Raw genomic sequence first — 18,121 nt, 5'->3', positions numbered from 1 at the left:
CCCTACTGTAGGGGTCTCTGCAAGCATACAGGGCTCTGACAGGGTACAAGATGACAACTTTGCAATTCTACTAGAAACAGTTTGTTTGTCAAAGCTGAATTCAGGGCAAACTAGGCTAAATTGGCGTCTTTAGCTAACAGCTACAAGAAGCATAAAAGTTACCGTACGGCTATCATTTGTTAACGTGACGCTTGTTCTTATAATGGATTGGATTTATATAGCACTTTTCAAGGCACCCAAAGTGCTTTACAATGCCACTATTCATTCACTCTCACATTCACACACTGGTGGAGGCAGCTACAGTAATACATGTACATGTAATACATTTATTACCAACCTGAGAGTTTATCCGCTGGTCATTCGACATGACGAATGACTTCTGAAGTCTTAATTCAGCTCAAGATGCTGTAGATTCCCATCAGTAACACTTTCGGTCCGCTAGTAAAACGTAGTTCTATTAATCTGCGCTCATTACTCTTGAACCGGAACCGGGTGTAAGTCCCAAAAAACTGAATTGTAGAACTGAAACTGAATGGTGTGAAGTGAATCTGAGATTATTCGAGAGCTAAACTTTTAAAGGATAAAATACAGTTTCAAAGCAAATAAATTCATTTTCAAACCAATAAATTGAATTTCAAATTAGGCTAATTCATATTCAGTTTTTAAAAGCATTTATTCAAGTTACAATTCAGATTCAATCCGAGCCATTAAAATTCAAATTTAACTTTTTCAAATTCAGTTTCTGATGGCACAGATTTCTGCCCATAAAAAACTCCCTTTTAACAGGAAAAGGCCCCTCTCAGAACGAGGCACAGGACAGGACACCCACTTACTGCGGCTGGTTGGTGGCAAGAGGAAATACAAGAAAGTGGAGTGCAGAAAAAACACTTTCAAATTAATGTTCAATTTTAAAAAGTTAAGAATCCTTAAATTAGTTACAGATGAAGGGGGAGACCAATGGGAGCTCAGTGCTTCCGTGGTGCTCAGTGGGTGAGCAGGCAGCTATACTGCACATGGCTGGAGTTGTTCAAGTACGACCTGTGGCCCTTTGCTGCCTGTATTCCACATCTTCACTGCTCTACTATCAAATAAAGGCCAAAATGTCCAAAGAATATTTAAAAAGAAGAAGAAGGAGAGGGAAAAAAAAAAACAGAGCAGACCACACATCAAGTTTAGTCTTCTATCAAAGGTTGAGAAAAAAAAAATAGAAAACCCAAAATCACATAATTCCTGAATTATGGAGCTCACGAGTTTCATTATGGAAAAGTGGTGTAAATGTTCTGATTGGTTCCCCCACCGACACCACCAAGGGAAACCCCATCACTACAAGACACTGAGAAGTGTTTAACACTTCGCAACAATCTTATTAAATTAATAATCAGAGGACTGGGGACAAATGCGTGTATTTGTCCGAGTCCTCTGATTATTAATCAGTAGATCTTCACTTTCTTGACATTTTAAATTCTCATTTTAATATTTATACACTGAATTTCTTGAGGGTCTGCAGACACAAGACTCTAAACTACTCACTCTCATGTGTGTTCTTACAGATATGTTTATTAAATGTTGAGGTCAGGAAAGCGATTCCGCTCCCTGAAGACCAACACAGAGAGACTGAGGAGGAGCTTCTTCCCGCAGGCGATACGGTCTCTCAATCACACCACCACACAGTACTGACCCACACATATGGTTCTTACACACACACTGGACTTTCTGGACTTTGTTTTTGCACAACACTGGTCACTATATTCTTCATTTCCAGTTAATACTTGTACAGCTGCTGTTATTGTGTATATATTTATTTATATTTAGATTTCTTCATACATTCTTATATAGTTCTATATTGTGTATTGTGTATTTTGTTGTACAGTTATTTTATTTTCAACTTTAATTTATATATTTTATCTTATTCTTCCCAGTTAAATTTACCCTTCATTCTAATTTGTGTTGTACAGTTATTTCATTTTTAACCTTAATTTATATTTTATTCCTTCCTAGTTAAATTTACCCTTTTTAATTTTTCATATTTATTTCCTATCTTATTCATAGCCTTTCCTTTTTTGTTTTCTTTAGGTCACGAGCAGTTGTCCAAGCATTTCACTACATATCGTACTGTGTATGACTGTGTACGTGACAAATAAAATTTGAATTTGAATTTGAATTTTAAATAGGCAAGGCCCATTTTACATAATGATTATTTGACATGCCGCTACTAGTACTACTAGCCCGTGAAAACAGCAGTGAAATGTCTTCTGTGACCTCTTAATGACAACTCTGTTCAGCTGCATTATGGGAATTGCAGGATCTAACAGATGTATTGCTTAAATGATGAATTGTGGAAATTGTGATACTTAAAAGAAAATCTGCAATTTAACTGAATGTTTTATATCATTAGCATGTTTTTTAAAAATTAGTTTCTACATCACTATTTTGCTTTCCAAAACACTGTGGCTGCAAACTTTTCTAGACAAATTAGACTAAAAATAAATGAAATTAAACCCTTTCAGCATGAGCAGGGTTCCAATTAAAACACACCAGGTCTAATTTACTGTTTCAGTCTTTCTAATACAGTTATTTGCATCACATAGGAAAGGCTATCATATCATTCAAAATAGTACCGGTATACAGTGGGGCAAAAAAGTATTTAGTCAGCCACCGATTGTGCAAGTTCCCCCACTTAAAATGATGACAGAGGTCAGTAATTTGCACCAGAGGTACACTTCAACTGTGAGAGACAGAATGTGAAAAAAAAAAAATCAATGAATTCACATGGTAGGATTTGTAAAGAATTTATTCGTAAATCAGGGTGGAAAATAAGTATTTGGTCACCTCAAACAAGGAAAATCTCTGGCTCTCACAGACCTGTAACGTCTTCTGTAAGAAGCTTTTCTGTCCCCCACTTGTTACCTGTATGAATGGCACCTGTTTGAACCCACCATCTGTATAAAAGACACCTGTCCACAGCCTCAAACAGTCAGACTCCAAACTCCGCCATGGCCAAGACCAAAGAGCTTTCGAAGGACACCAGGAAAAGTATTGTAGACCTGCACCAGACTGGGAAGAGTGAATCTACAATAGGCAAGCAGCTTGGTGTGAAAAAATCAACTGTGGGAGCAATCATCAGGAAATGGAAGACATACAAGACCACTGATAATCTCCCTCGATCTGGGGCTCCACGCAAGATCTCATCCCGTGGGGTCAAAATGATCATGAGAACGGTGAGCAAAGATCCCAGAACCACACGGGGGGACCTGGTGAATGACCTGCAGAGAGCTGGGACCAAAGTAACAAAGGTCACCATCAGTAACACACTACAACGGCAGGGAATCAAATCCTGCAGTGCCAGACGTGTTCCGCTGCTGAAGCCAGTGCATGTCCAGGCCCGTCTGAAGTTTGCCAGAGAGCACATGGATGATGAGGATTGGGAGAATGTCATGTGGTCAGATGAAACCAAAGTAGAACTTTTTGGTATAAACTCAACTCGTCGTGTTTGGAGGACGAAGAATACTGAGTTGCATCCCAAGAACACCATACCTACTGTGAAGCATGGGGGTGGAAACATCATGTTATGGGGCTGTTTTTCTGCCAAGGGGACAGGACGACTGATCCGTGTTAAGGACAGAATGAATGGGGCCATGTATCGTGAGATTTTGAGCCAAAACCTCCTTCCATCAGTGAGAACTTTGAAGATGAAACGAGGCTGGGTCTTCCAACATGACAATGATCCAAAACACACCGCCCGGGCAACAAAGGAGTGGCTCCGTAAGAAGCATTTGAAAGTCCTGGAGTGGCCTAGCCAGTCTCCAGACCTCAACCCCATAGAAAATCTGTGGCGGGAGTTGAAAGTCCGTGTTGCTCGGCGACAGCCCCAAAACATCACTGCTCTCGAGAAGATCTGCATGGAGGAATGGGCCAAAAATACCAGCTACTGTGTGTGCAAACCTGGTAAAGACCTATAGTAAACGTTTGACCTCTGTTATTGCCAACAAAGGTTATGTTACAAAGTATTGAGTTGTATTTTTGTTATTGACCAAATACTTATTTTCCACCCTGATTTACGAATAAATTCTTTACAAATCCTACCATGTGGATTCATGGATTTTTTTTTCACATTCTGTCTCTCACAGTTGAAGTGTACCTCTGGTGCAAATTACTGACCTCTGTCATCATTTTAAGTGGGGGAACTTGCACAATCGGTGGCTGACTAAATACTTTTTTGCCCCACTGTACATTTTTTCATGATATAAAAGTGTGATAGTGATATTGCTGCTATAGCAACAGCGTGCTTTTATGCTCCCTAGTGCAGATCAGCGAGAAAAGCCTGGGCATGTCTGAAAGCTTCATGTCAGCCACTGACGATTTAGTACCTAAAAGGGAGCTACTTCAAACACCTCCCAGGAAGCACTGCATTTTGCAAAATGTGTAGGAAAACTGATCCTAAAGATGGAAGCAACAAGCACGTTTCACCAGAGGCAGAAACACATTAAAGTACAACCCGGCTACAAAGGAAGAGATGCTAGTAGGTGGTGATGTACGACCCAAATGTAAATAAATGACTCCACCGAGCGCTGCTGGAGCACTTGCTAGTTACACTGAACGTGATGGTTCTCTTATGTTGTGTCACTGGATATAATGCTGTGTTGTGATAATGTTTGAGACTATTTGCCCAATTCTAAAGAAATAAAATGCCCCCTACAAAAAAAGCAAAAGATAAAGACAAATTGCATCAAGGCTGATGCCTCCTGTCCACAAACGTGTGTCCTGTCGGACAAAAATTTCAAGAATTCAGATCTAGCGGGCAACGGCGTTGGGCCCCAGCTCCCTCGGCTCCATCTGACAGACACGCACGCAAACACAGACACGTTTTCATCCCCTTCAGGAACGGGGGTTTTGTCGCCTGTTGGTGAGGAGCTCAAGTTTGTAAAAGGCCATAAAAAGCTATTAAAAATTCATTAACTTAAAAAAATTAATAAGTTAAGGAAATAGTAAGAAAGATTCAGTTTGATTCAGATTAGGTCACCATTCTCAACACCTCATTTTACAGCAGCTGGGTAATTGTTTAAAATTTTTACTTGAAGGAGGGGTTTGTTTTTTTTTTAAGTTTAGTTTTTTTCCTCGTAGAGGTTTGATGTACGTATTCTATAAAACTAAAAGCATCCAAACTGTGCTGTAAAGTTATGGATTTCTACTCGTTGGTTTACGTAAAATCCACTTTGGTCGGGAGATTAAGTGAAGCTTTGTGCTCTTTGTCTGACTGTTTATACAAGAGGCCTGTTGTTCTCGGAAAACAGAAGCGGAAGTGGAGGAGCTGAAGGAAAATGTCTGCAATCAATGCAGTTCAGTTTCCTTGCATAAGCACGAAGGAAGACCTCCATTTCTGACCTGTTAGAAATACATGAAAGTGTCATTCGCCTTTGCAGATAACTGATCTCATGCTACGGCTCCCCTTGAAATCACAGTTCCTATTTAAAATGAATGTGGCTCAGATTGTTTTATGCAAAAAATTATAAAATTAAACCAGTTTTTGTATTTAAATGTTATAAATCAATTCCAACGTGTAGGATTTTTTGCAATTTTACAGCATTTTTGAACTGTGTTCTCTGTGGTGTTGTATTTTTATTTGTGTAACTGTCTGCTGTCAGGGTTAATGCTGACTGAGCTTTGTAACACCCTGAAATGATTGGGGTGAAAACACCAGCTCAAAATACATGACAGTGACTTACATCCTGTAAAACATTATTTTAGTGCTTCCACATTCAACCAAAAGCTGAGAAACACCAAGAAACACAGATTACCACTTGATGTATAGAACAAATGCTTTAGCAACCTGGCTAGCCAATATTTGCAGGGAAGCTTCTGCTTTGCTAAAGAAACGCGTTATCTGTAATAAAAGCATGTGTTATATTTGGTTAGCACTGGTTTTGTGGCTTGTTTTTACTAGTTGGTAAAGTTTTAGCTTAGCTTTAGCTTTTCAGCCTAAGCAGTCAGCTTCTAAATATATATATATGTCATATAAGAAATAAAAATGAAAAAAGGTTAAAAACACATTGACAATATTGTCAGTCAATAACGGGCCATAGTACAATTTAAGCAATTCTTTACAGTGCTGTAAAAATCCTTTAAAGAGAATAAATACAACATTTTTAACAACTACAGACTAGATGTACCAATCTTGTGGCAGAATTGCATTCTCTCTATTTAACTTGACTTTTCTGTTTTAGTTTTCAGTTTATTGATTTTATTGCAGACAATTATTTCTAAATCTTTGTGAAATGGTTTAAATAGTTTACTCTTTTCTTCCTTTATTTTATAAATAGAGCACAATTGTAATCATATGCAATATACAGCACTAACATATTGGAGGAATAATAGGTGCAGTTCATACAACTTCAGTACCCGTTCGACCAAAGTGTGGGCTTAAATGTGCACGTTTTAGTTTTTTAGAAAAACTGAAAAAAGCAAGTGACTAAGAATGGGGGGGGGAAAAAAAATCTGTCCTATTTAATGGCATTACTGTGTGCAAGTGAGGCAGGACTCAGGTACATGCACGCACACACACACACACACACACACACACACACACACGTAAACATGAGGGGCCCCATCCACCATGCACACCCGACCCCTGGCCCCAACAACCCTCCTCCCTTTCCTACTTTCGTTGTCTTCTTTTCTTGATCACTCCTTCTTCCCCCCACCCCTTGAATGTGTGTGCACCAACTAATGTAGGGAGAGGACAGATGGTTTGAACCAGAGAGAAGAAACAATCAGAAAGATGGGGTGGAGGGGGTAGGTGGGGGTCTTCTTAAAGAGACAGATCTCATTTACCCCTTCACCTACATTACACGCGTGCCTCCACTGTCCTCGTCCCTTCATTTTTACACCCTCTCCTCACCTTATTTTGGCTTGGACCTTTGTAATTACATTCTACATTAATATTGTTCTTTAAGTTTTAATGTCTTTTCTCTCTTTTATAGACTTAGAAATGAAGAACCAGTGGTTAGCTAAGTTTCTTTGTTTTTGCCTTTCAAAATAAGAAAGTAGAGGAAAATGCATTCTTACATCTTTAAATTTCACTTAAGCTCACATGTAACCATTTCTATTGCCCAGGCTGCTCAGATAACACTGCTAATGCTGCTTCTTTCCTTTTGTTACATTTGGATTTAGAAACAAACAGCAAAAATCTGACAATGCTCCACAGAAGATTTTAAGCAGTCATGGGCCAGGAAACAGACCAGTTCATATCACAGACTTGTGCCTGTAGAAATTAACCTTTTAATAGTTGGATCAGTACAGTTTGTTTTTACAGAGTAAAATATTTGAAATCGAAATACTTTGCACAAAACACCATTTCTACATGTATGCTGACAGAAATAATAACTAAACGGGATAAAACCATTAAATAGTTCCGGCAACACAAACACCCATTTGAAACAAAGCTTTCACACAGATAGGAAGACTCAGCATGAATATATACGACACCAGTTTGGTCCAAAAATGTAGACCAAGTGAAACCAGTTACTGCAAGAACTCAAATATCACAGTCATATCACACACTGCAAAATGATTTTACGTTGTCTGATTGGATCATTTATGCACTAATTCAAGTTAAAATAAAGCACATTTTTATTCATGGTTAGCTTTCATAATAAGTGGTTAGATTTTCACAAAAACAAAAACAGATCAGTTTAATTCCATTACTTTATAGGAAACTGACTTCACTGTAGTTCCTATTATTTCAATGCAGTGAGCAAAACCTAAACTTAATGAGCATCACCAAAACATTTTTACCTGAAAGAAAAACAAAGAGCAGCTCTTTGTGTGCTTCTGTGCGACTACAGTGACCCTCAATGACTAAATACCTTCATTAATGTTTTGCTATTCTCACTGCAAAACTAATGAGATACAGAACACAGCCGAAAATAAACTTCCACAATACACCCAGTCTGGATGCTGGAATACTTTTCATAGAAGAGTACAGACTGCACTAGACGCACACAACAGCAGCTCTGTGAAATTACATCCGACTTAATCAGCAAACGGAAAATTGTTTATACTGCAAGCTTCCATTTGAGTAAGACGGCAAATTACTAGTAGTAGTATAGTGGTAGGAATTGTAGTACTGATGTACGTTAAGACTGTTGCTGCCAAGCGGAATGTTTTGTTTTTGTTTTTTTAACTGTAGCTTCAATAATTTGCATTTCAGGAGCAGATTGTCTCTATTGCAGGAAAAAATGAATTACACAAGTATGTGGGACATTATCTCCCTGCAGTAGAACAGAAGTATAAAACTGCTTTCACGTAGCTGCAGTTGAGTTGAGGAATCTGTTCATGCCGTCTCAAAATTATCCACAGCTATTCTTTTAGTTTGAATGCACGGTTTACCTCTCAGTGCATCAACCACTGCAGAGCAGCAGCCTGTCTAATCAGATTACAACTGAGCTATCCCTCAAAACTGTTTGTCCAACATCCCCGAGCAATGCAGTTCAGCTGACATCAAAATTTAAACCACATTCATCCTCCTTCCTGTGACTCTCTCTGGATCCTTTTGGTTTGTCTGTCTGCTCCTCGTTCCCTTACCCGGTCTCAGCTCTTGCGCAGACGGGGCTGAAATGGTTCGGGGATCACGGCAAAAAACAAGAGGGCGAAACGAGCACACTGTACCAGAGAGTAACCAAAACAGCACAATGAGACCATGAACACGCTGAGCAGAGAGCGAGCAGAGAGAGCAGAGAGCGAGGATAAAGTATAAAGTCAGAGCATGCATGTGGGTGAGCGAGGCACAGTGCTGCTACCAGACGATTGGTCGCACCCCTCTTGCTCCCTCCGCCCACTTGTCCCCTCCTCCTTTGCCAGCCATGAGAGAGGAGGAAATAAAACCATAGCTCGCCTCTCTCCTTCAGCTCTGTGTACTGCTGTGTGAAAGTGCTAGCCACACACATCCAGCTCCTCACATGCATGATCGTTTGGGTGCATTTAAAGCTGCGGCACACTTTACATGGGGGAAAAGGCACAAAGCTTCAGCAAGGGAAATTACACAGAGGTGAAAAACAGAGCAAAGATTTACACACACTGCATACATTTCATAGCTAAGAAAAAACAAAGAAATCTGCTAAAAAACTTGAATGTTTCGATAGCATAGTGTTCACTGATAAACAAGATCTTTATTCCAACACAGCTTTGTCAGCAGATATTCAGGCATCTGATATTTTAAACACTGCTTTTTATGAACAGAGTTTAACTGTGGTACAAAACCTACAGCCTCATCACGTATACAGGATTTTCTGGGCTTACCGGTAGTTTACAAACTCATAACACACATTTTTGGATGCTAATGGAGTTATAAAATGTCACTAATTGATTCCTTCTCTGTACTCCATTCACTGCCCATACAATTTTGTTACAATCATGTAGAAAATATAACATTTGCATTCATGTACCTTATTGATCCAAATGCTGGACAAACCATTCGTTTATTTAAGGAGAAGAGAATACTGGCTGGTTTAGCAAATTTACCTACGAGGCTACAAATGACCAGAGATTAAACACTGTGGAGGAAACTGGTCAACTTGGGCCATCCAGACATTCTGAATAATTTTGGGAGAATAAAATTGAGATGTTTTACACAGTCATCACCTCTCGATGGGGAAAGGCCTGCTTAAGATTTATTCAGACTACTGGAAATACAACTTGTTAAATTTAGGAACTGCTTAAATAGAACCTGTCTGGCAGGTGAAGTAGGCTAAGAAATGTCAAAAAGTGTCCTGTTACTTCTGGCATAAAACCAATACAGCACTTCATACAAACGTAACAGTCAAACATGGTGGTGGAAGCATGAAGACTATGACTGTTTTGCTGCTTTCAGGAGCTGGATGACTTGTAGTAATTGATGGAACCATGAATTCTGCTCTCTATCAGAAAATCCTAAAGGAGAACATCCAGAAGTCAGATTGTGCACAGAAGCTCAAATCCGCTTCAGTTATGCAGCAGAGCAGTGATCTGCAACATACCAAAAATTCCAGCTTTGGCGAAAGCTTTTTCACACCACTACATGTTCGCTTCACCACGAGATTCAAACTTTAGAAGCAGGTGGGACAAAGTCTGAGGCCATGGTTCTGAGCCAGAAAAGGATAGATTGTGCGCTCTGGGTTCAGAACAACTTGCTTCCTCGAGGTCGAGCTTGGGTATCTCAGGGTCGTGTTCATGAGTGGGGAAAGAATAAGACAGAAAATTGATGGACAGACTGGTGTCTGCAGGAGAGGCTGTACCAGTCTGTTGTGGTGAAGACACCAGCGTCATGGAGAAACTGTGGATTATGGCCACAGGCTGTGGGTAGTCACCAAGATAATGCATACAATGGCAAAAATTAACTTCCTCCAAGGGAAGTCCAGATTCATCCTAATGAGCCCACAACGCTCACTGGACTGGTCGTGTTGCACGCAAACGGTGACGTCACCATAGCTCCATAACATTTATACCAGTGCTGAGGGCATGAGTACTAGTCCTGCAGTATTTTCCAAACAGATGTCAACACTCAGACAAAAAAGTTTTTCCACAGAAAATCGCCTCTTTTCAAACTGTTGCAACATTTCCCCCTAAAATGATGGTCACATGATCAACCACTCATGTCTTCAAAAAAACTGAGGACTGCACAACCAGCCAACATGATGCCAAAATGCAGCGAGCACTACCGGATGTGACATCACTTTTAGCGTGCAGCAAAACTTGAGTGAAATGGGCCCATTAGAGATTGTTATGAGTGCTGTCACTTGGGAGGGGCTCATAGTAGAGCGATTGCTCATCCACAGCAGAAAGAGCCAGTTAAGGTAGTTCAGGCATCTAATTACGGTGGCTTGAACGTTAGATGTCTGGGGCAGACTCAGGACATTCTGACTTTGGTCTTAACATCTCCCCAGAAGACCTGACACAGTGGCCAGGGAGGGGGACGTTTAAACGTTACAAGCCAGGGAGTTTGGGATTCACTAATGCGATGAAGACAACATCACCTAATGATGCACAAACTTTGACAGACCTCTTAGACTCGTCAGAAGTAGAAGGGCAGTTTTGATCATGGAAACTGTTTTGTCCACCTCAGAGAAAAAAAACAACAACTCAAGTGGGAAAGTGTTAAGATTTTTTTTTGTTTGTTTGTTTGTTTTTTGGGTTGGGGGGGTCAAATCTAAAACCACTTCCTCGTCTTCTGACTTGGACACTGCATGCTAAACAGTGCCCCATTAAACCAGATAGCAGGTTTATTACAAAAGCATTTACAGCCAAGCTTGTTGTGGAGATGATTTTATATACGTCAAACTCAATTACAAGAATAGACAAACAAATGGTGCCTAAAATATCTAGAATATAGCTGTTGCATCCATTAAAGGGAAAAAAAGTGGGGGGACACAACATGTACAGTAACTTCACTCAGCTGCTAAAAAGAAAAAAAAGCCAATACAAAATGTGTAACACCATTACAGAAAGGGAGGAAATGACATTTAGCTTTTGAAGCCACTTTCATAAGAAAAATGGAAGGATATCAGTATTTCAGAGGATGTTCCCAGCCATTTAACTGCTAACACTGTGATGTTATTTGGACGTGATCTATCAGTCAGTCTATGAGTCGCAGGAATCTTTTTCTCTTTTAGAGGTTTTCAGTGAAAATTAATTATTATTATTATTATTTAAAAAAAAGATTCCTAAACAGTGAAACAATGACAGCAGATATGCTGGCATGCTTCACGTGCAGCAGTATTTTCAGGATTCCATGCATTTTTTTCCTTTTGAAGGAAATGCAAACAGGAAGCTGTAACACATGAAGACTAATGCATGAAGAAAGTAGAACAGGTTGCAGCCTCCAATGCAATTTCTCCTGTTTTGAAAGGAGCCAACATCATCATTTCCTTTTTGGATGCAAATGGAAAAATGAGTCGAGACTCAAAGGAGACTGGAATTAATTCCCACAATTATGAAATTACAAAATTTTGGTGTGCTGTGCATAATAGCCTCATGTCGCGGTGAAGGCGGGGTGCAAATCCTAGCACACTGAACGCTAAAGATAACATTTTGGTGCCAAAGGTCACAGCATACCAGAATCAGACACTAAACCCTGCCTCTAGAAGCAAGGACATACAAAGATACTACAAAGTGGGAATAATAATTATTATTATAATGGTTTTTAGCCACACACTAATTATGGGTGAATTATGTTTATTCAAAATTCCAACTTTTTTTCTTTTTGCTTTGTTTGTTGTTTATAGTTTTAGTGCAAGGAAGAAAAAGTCTTCAGTGGAAAATAAATAAATAATCGATCTGTTTTAAAGTACAATTGTTTGCATAATACTGACCCAACAACTAAGTATTGGCCAATGGCGTCTGTAAATACCATTATATTTCCTGATGTCAGACAGCGGGGCTAATACCAGTTGATACTGATATTCTGCAAGTTGCCCGTGCGAATGTTTAGAGGGAGTGTAATAAAAAATGTGAACTTTGCAGGAATGCACCTAAAATCAAAGGCTAATTTTAATATTTTGTTTGACTACATCTCTTGTAGAATCAGTGTAAGACAATTATTACAAGACTTCAAAGACTTTAAAAAACGCAAAAGAAACACAATAAATAAGCTAGCCTATAATCTGTAGCAGCTCTCGTTTTACCTGTGACATCCAACAAGACTTTTTTTTTTTTTAAGTGCCAGGTTGCTGCAACAGAATTTTGCAGAGCATGGGTAACAGATGGAAAAAAAAAAAACACACACACACACCTACTCATGCCATTTATATTTCAACTGGGTTTAACGGGATTTTTGGTGGGCGTCACCACTGATTTTCTTCACGCCAACAGCAAGCGTTCTATACATTTCCCCTCTCCAAAGAGGGAGGCTTGTTCTCTCTGAGAACCCACACACACACAAAAACTCCCCTCCCTTCTCTCCCCTCTCCTCTTCCTGTAGCTATTACAACCCCAGCTTTCCACCTTGCCAAACCCTCTGCAGCCTTACACAGTAACCAAACAGCTCTCTCTGAAACTTATAACTCGTCCATCTTTAACGTCCATACACACAAACGCAGAAGGTACCGTTCAAAACACGGTCAGGTCAGGACAGCCAGGGCCAGCGCCCCCTGCACTGAGACTTGTGGAATATAAAGAAGGAATTGAACCTTCATTCTTTTAGTTAAGGGACTGACACCCCCACCCCACCTCCTTCAAATAGCCCAAAGGGCTTGTTCCTTCAGAACAGCCGCCACTCCCACACAAACACACACACACCCTCCTTGAGGTTCAGAAGCAACTGCAGGAGAGCAGTTTTAAGACGTTTAAACGTATGTACTCTGGCAACTTTCTTTTAAACACGTGTAGAAACGCGAGCACCCCCGAAACCTTTTACTTCCACGTTAGAATCACAATAAATGAGAAACATTCAAAACGGTATCAAAACAAGCAGCTTATTGAGTGAAAGTAGATAAAAATAAAATATATGCTGGAATCTATTATTTTGAGTGTTTTTGCCCAAATGCGCACGTCGCCAGAAAACGCCTGATTCGTTGCCCCACAGTCTTTGTTTGACAACTGGAGGATTTTAAACATTTACAAAATAATTTCGTAAAATCAGCGTTTGCTCAAACAGCTCGCACACGCTTGTATGCTGGAGATGAGCAGATGTTTTGCATAAATATTTAAACGCGATCATTTTGCGACATAATTTGGATAATTTAGCTCTGGCTGACGGACTACACGAACAGCCATTTTAAGAAAGGGCTTCCACAAATTTCACAGTTTTCCGTCATGTTAATATTTTTCTAATTTTTTAAAATTTACTTAAATTTAAAAGAAAAGCACACACACACACACACACTGGAACACGTGATGTAGGCCACGGGGCGACCCGGGCGCTGACGAGACCCAAAGTGACACACTGTGGAAAAAAAAGAATAAGGAGCAATCTGTACAGTGGCTGCTTCATTCAAGGCTTCGCCATTTTGCCCTCCATGCCTGACGTGGTGCAACTCCTCTTTGCGTGGACGCACCACGTGTTGTGAAACCACGAAGGGCCACAAGCTCGTCCCACGGTACCCCCGCACCCACCCACTCACAAATCACCTTTATTATGGCTCTTTAAGGTGATCACAGTCAAGATCTGGGACTCTTCACGCACCCGCTAAGACACCTGAAGGCATTACAGCCATGTTAGCTCCGTGTGTAAGGCGAGTTTGGCAATAAGTGACCACACTCGGCCCCACTCATCCACACAAAGACCACGCTGCTGGGATGTGTGTGCCACAGCCATGTTGCAACGTTTTTACTCTGCTTTCGTGGCGCAGGGCGGGCGCCCCAAAAGCCAGCTCAGTTTGAAATATTCGGCCTTTTTCATACAAAATCCCACGAAGAGTGATTACGCCAAATCGTAGCATTTATTAAAAGGCAACAAGTGTGGAAATGGGGTGGAATCTTCTACATTTCCTGGCCATTTTGGCTCATGGTGAATACGCACACACATATACATACGCACACATGTGGCCAAATGGCGGAACATGGAGAACTGTGCTCAACTCGTATCTGTGCCAAAGGTTACGGGCATAAATGATGGGCTATAAGAGAATTGCATAGTGCTGTTTGAATGAAGCAGGTCAAATGAGCACAATGGACACCAGTTAGAGCTACTACTGAACCGCAGAAATTTCATTGACACTCACCCAATTACAAAGAAGCCACAGGTACAGGTACACTATCAGGCTGCCACATAAATGTGTCCGAGTTGGCGTGAAGCAAAAGGTATTTAAATGTGAAATATTCACACCCAGCACCTATTCTGGGTTAAAACGAGCATTATATATTTAAAAGAAATACTACAATTACTAAACAGCACAGCTGTGTTTTAATTGGAAAGACGTGTTATTAATTTAACTAAAAAAATAAAATAACAGCTCCATTAAATCACAATTTCCTCGTCAAATACATTCTAAAAGAAACCTATAAACGAAATAAAATAATCAACACACCGCATTTCCGTCACAACTCCCAGCATCATTAAAAACTGATTTGTTTTCAGTGTGAACGTTAAACCGAAGAGTTTTAATAAAAGCAAAAAGCGAATATTATCCATGCACACGTTAAAGCACTGAAAGGTTGTCCAACACGTGAAACCACACCACTATACATTTATAAAATACATATGTGCCAGTGCATTTTTAAAATCGTGTTAAAGAAATTGTGTAGTGGCTGTAGTGTAAGGAAAGAGTAATTACATAAAAGGCTGGGCCTAGAGCATATAGTAAACCACAGGACGTGCTCACATCAACACTGCGACTTTACGAAGAACCTATATCTACGTGCTTGTTGAGCTCACTCTAAAAACACAGCAGCATTTTAAAAGGACGAGTAAAAATCCAACCACACTGCACAGAACGGCAGGCACCTAGCTAAAGCTGTCACAGTTCAGCTCCACAGCAATGGCCGACAAAGTTGAGGGTCCACGCTACACTGCCACACCAACAAACACAGCCAAGCTAGCCACTGCTAGCCTCACAATGGCTTCTAACGTCAAGTGGGCGCAAGGGCCGAAATCTGTGTCCCACTAATAGCAAATCATTCAGTGAAGTCGTTGTTTTCACTTATTACCCCATGAGAGAAAGACCCACATAAGGTGATGCAACACATGAAAGGTTTTTTCCCCTTTTCTTTTTGAGAAAGGAGGGGGAGGGGTGATACAAGTGCTCAATGTACCTTTGCTTCTTGGGGACGGAGTGTTCGACCTCAATACGTTTCCCATGAAGTTCCACTTTACCTGAAAAAAGGAAAACTGGTTCAGAACAAAGTGTGGCTAAATGCTAACTGTGTACTAGCTGCAAAGGCCTACGAAGGGAATCTACTGTATTCAGGGAACACAGTGTGGGTTGCCTTGCGGTTCACTTATTTCCAATTAAACCTGGTGATCTTCCAAGCACTCGTGAAAAGTACTAAGAAGCAGTTATGTTGAAAGTGCTCAAAACATGCCCTAAAGTCGGGGAGCAAGTGAATAGTGTACATCACGTCACTTTCCGTCTGCTTGAATCCCTCAGAAATGCCAAGCGATAACTATACGTTTATCAGTTTAACTCTGAGTGGCAGTTAAAAGGTTTCAAGCCCACATGGTTGTAGTGTGAGAGGGTTGTTTGGAGAGTTTGGTGAGGGTTCAGGAAGGATCAGAGGGAGCTGACTGGCATGGCGACCTTGCCTCCTCACGTTACATGTGTAGGGAACCATGAGAAATGGGCCACAGAGCTGTCGCCACGCAGGAAAGCGAGCTGTACCATAGCAGGGTAGGTTTGTGTAAATTCTGGGTTGGTCTGAGGCCAGGTTTGGTAAGGGCTAATTTATTTGTTTCTGCCTTTGTCATAGTGGACTCCCGGCTTAAAGGGGGAGGGGAAGCAGCAAGGCTTCATCCTATATCACAAGAGAGTAGGCTACTCTATCCAGTGCTCAGGGGTGCAAGATATTAAAACGCCTACCAGAAGCACGCATTAGCTTGAAATGCACGTGTCATAATTAGCACAGTACTGTTAGAATCTCCTTTGATAAATTACAACGATATCAAGGAAAGCTTCACCAATGGCTGTGTTTTACAGTATAGCTTTACACTACGTGCGCCCCCCCTCCTGCAAAAGTTGAATGGCTCCCGTGGGTGTGTAGCTTTCCACACACTAATATTCCTTATTCTAACACCAATAAAATAATTTCAGGAATTTATGTATTTATTTAATCTCGCGTGGAGCCTCGGGAGGCGAACGGATAATAAAACTGGGATACACCGCTGAAGGTGAGCATGCAACCGGGGCTGTGCGCCGGCGTCTACGGCTTCCCTATATATAGAATGAATGAAATTAAAGGTGGAAATAAGAGAAGGCTTTTTTTGGTGACTTGTAGTCCACCTTAACTCACCAGAAAATGTCTCGATAGCCTTCATGGCCCAGTGATCGTCCGGACAATCCACAAACGCATAGCCGGTTTTCATTAGAAACTGTCCGGTGTATGGGATCTTGTGTTCGTCAAAGGTTTTTCCTAAGTCCTCGGCAGTCACGCTTTCGCCTAGATTCCCAATGTATAGCTTGTGCATTGTGGAAATTGTTTTCCCGAGCCCAAAAAAAGAAAACAAAAAACAAAGCCCAGAATAACTAAAGATTGGAGCCAGCAAAAAGTTTCTGCTGAATGTGCTAATAGCGCAACAAGATATTGTCACACTTGCCACTCAAACAGAAAGTGTAAATCACGCTAGAGGACAAAAGTACGAAATAAATTTGAATTCACGATGACAAATTCAAATAAAAAAAATGTAAAAAAGTAGAATCAGGTGGTAACGTTGAATATTGCTGTAAATCCAGTTGAATAAGTGGAGCAGGAGAAGAAATGAAACCCCCTGACTTGCAGCCGGCCCCAACAGACGAATAAAGCAGCAGCCTATAGCCTCTATCGCGCTGTGGAGGAGGTGGGTTGGACTGGGTCTGATGATGGGTCTATGGCAGAAGAGTGGGAAAAACTATGGCGGGATCAGATCGGGAGAAATGTTTTCCTCTCTCTCTCCGCCTCTCTCTCTAGTTTTCTATCCTTCCCTCTTTCGGCGATCCGCCTGCTGCCGGCAGAGGGGTGACGCCGCCCCTCGTCGACTCCAATTCACGTTTTTTTTGTGTGAGAGAGGAAACCACGTGGTGTAGTTGGAGTAGGTAAGCAAGGCGGAAGGGAGGGGGCATCCCCCTCTCATCCCAGGGTTTTCACCAGATGAGCGCGTGTGCGTATGTGCGCCTTCATGGTAACAGAAGCCGAGACTCCCAATTCTGTGCTGTACAGTAGTGCACAACAGTACAGTTTGCGTGTTTTCCTGAGCGGTGGGGGGTATGCATCACGATGTACATGTAGACACCCGCGCTTAATACGGGCGAATATGGAGAATTGCAGCTAAAAGCTGATAGCGGACAGCGTGTGAGCGTCTACTTTGTTGGTATTTATTTTGTTGGGGGGTATTTCCTCCACCCTTCAGTCTAGTGGAAGGCCTCGGTGGCCATAGCCGTTTTACATTTAAATAACAAGGCACCGCCCGCTCATTCTACTGCGTAGCACCCCCACCCCTGTTGTTGCTGTTCCCGCCCTCTGG

General features: G+C 41.1%; 1 protein-coding gene across 1 annotated transcript in view; it reads right to left on the bottom strand.

Annotated features, from left to right (window-relative positions):
- Positions 1-17,903, bottom strand: part of igf2bp1 (insulin-like growth factor 2 mRNA binding protein 1) — a 47,658-nt gene extending 29,755 nt beyond the window's left edge. Inside the window, exons 1-2 of the mRNA XM_085270243.1 lie at positions 16,915-17,903; positions 15,721-15,781 (exon numbers count right to left, since the gene is read on the bottom strand). Coding sequence (XP_085126369.1) covers positions 15,721-15,781; positions 16,915-17,089 — 236 coding nt within the window. The 5' untranslated portion in view covers positions 17,090-17,903. The remainder of the gene's footprint in view (positions 1-15,720; positions 15,782-16,914) is intronic.
- Positions 17,904-18,121: the final 218 nt, after the last annotated feature.

The sequence above is a fragment of the Mchenga conophoros genome, linkage group LG4, assembly GCF_057382185.1.
Source record: "Mchenga conophoros isolate Kocher_MC1m ecotype Shallow Benthic linkage group LG4, M_conophoros_male_GT1.1, whole genome shotgun sequence".
NCBI classification, from domain to species: domain Eukaryota; kingdom Metazoa; phylum Chordata; class Actinopteri; order Cichliformes; family Cichlidae; genus Mchenga; species Mchenga conophoros.
The sequence above is the reverse complement of the archived record's forward strand: the minus strand, read 5'-3'. Positions and strand labels throughout refer to the sequence as shown.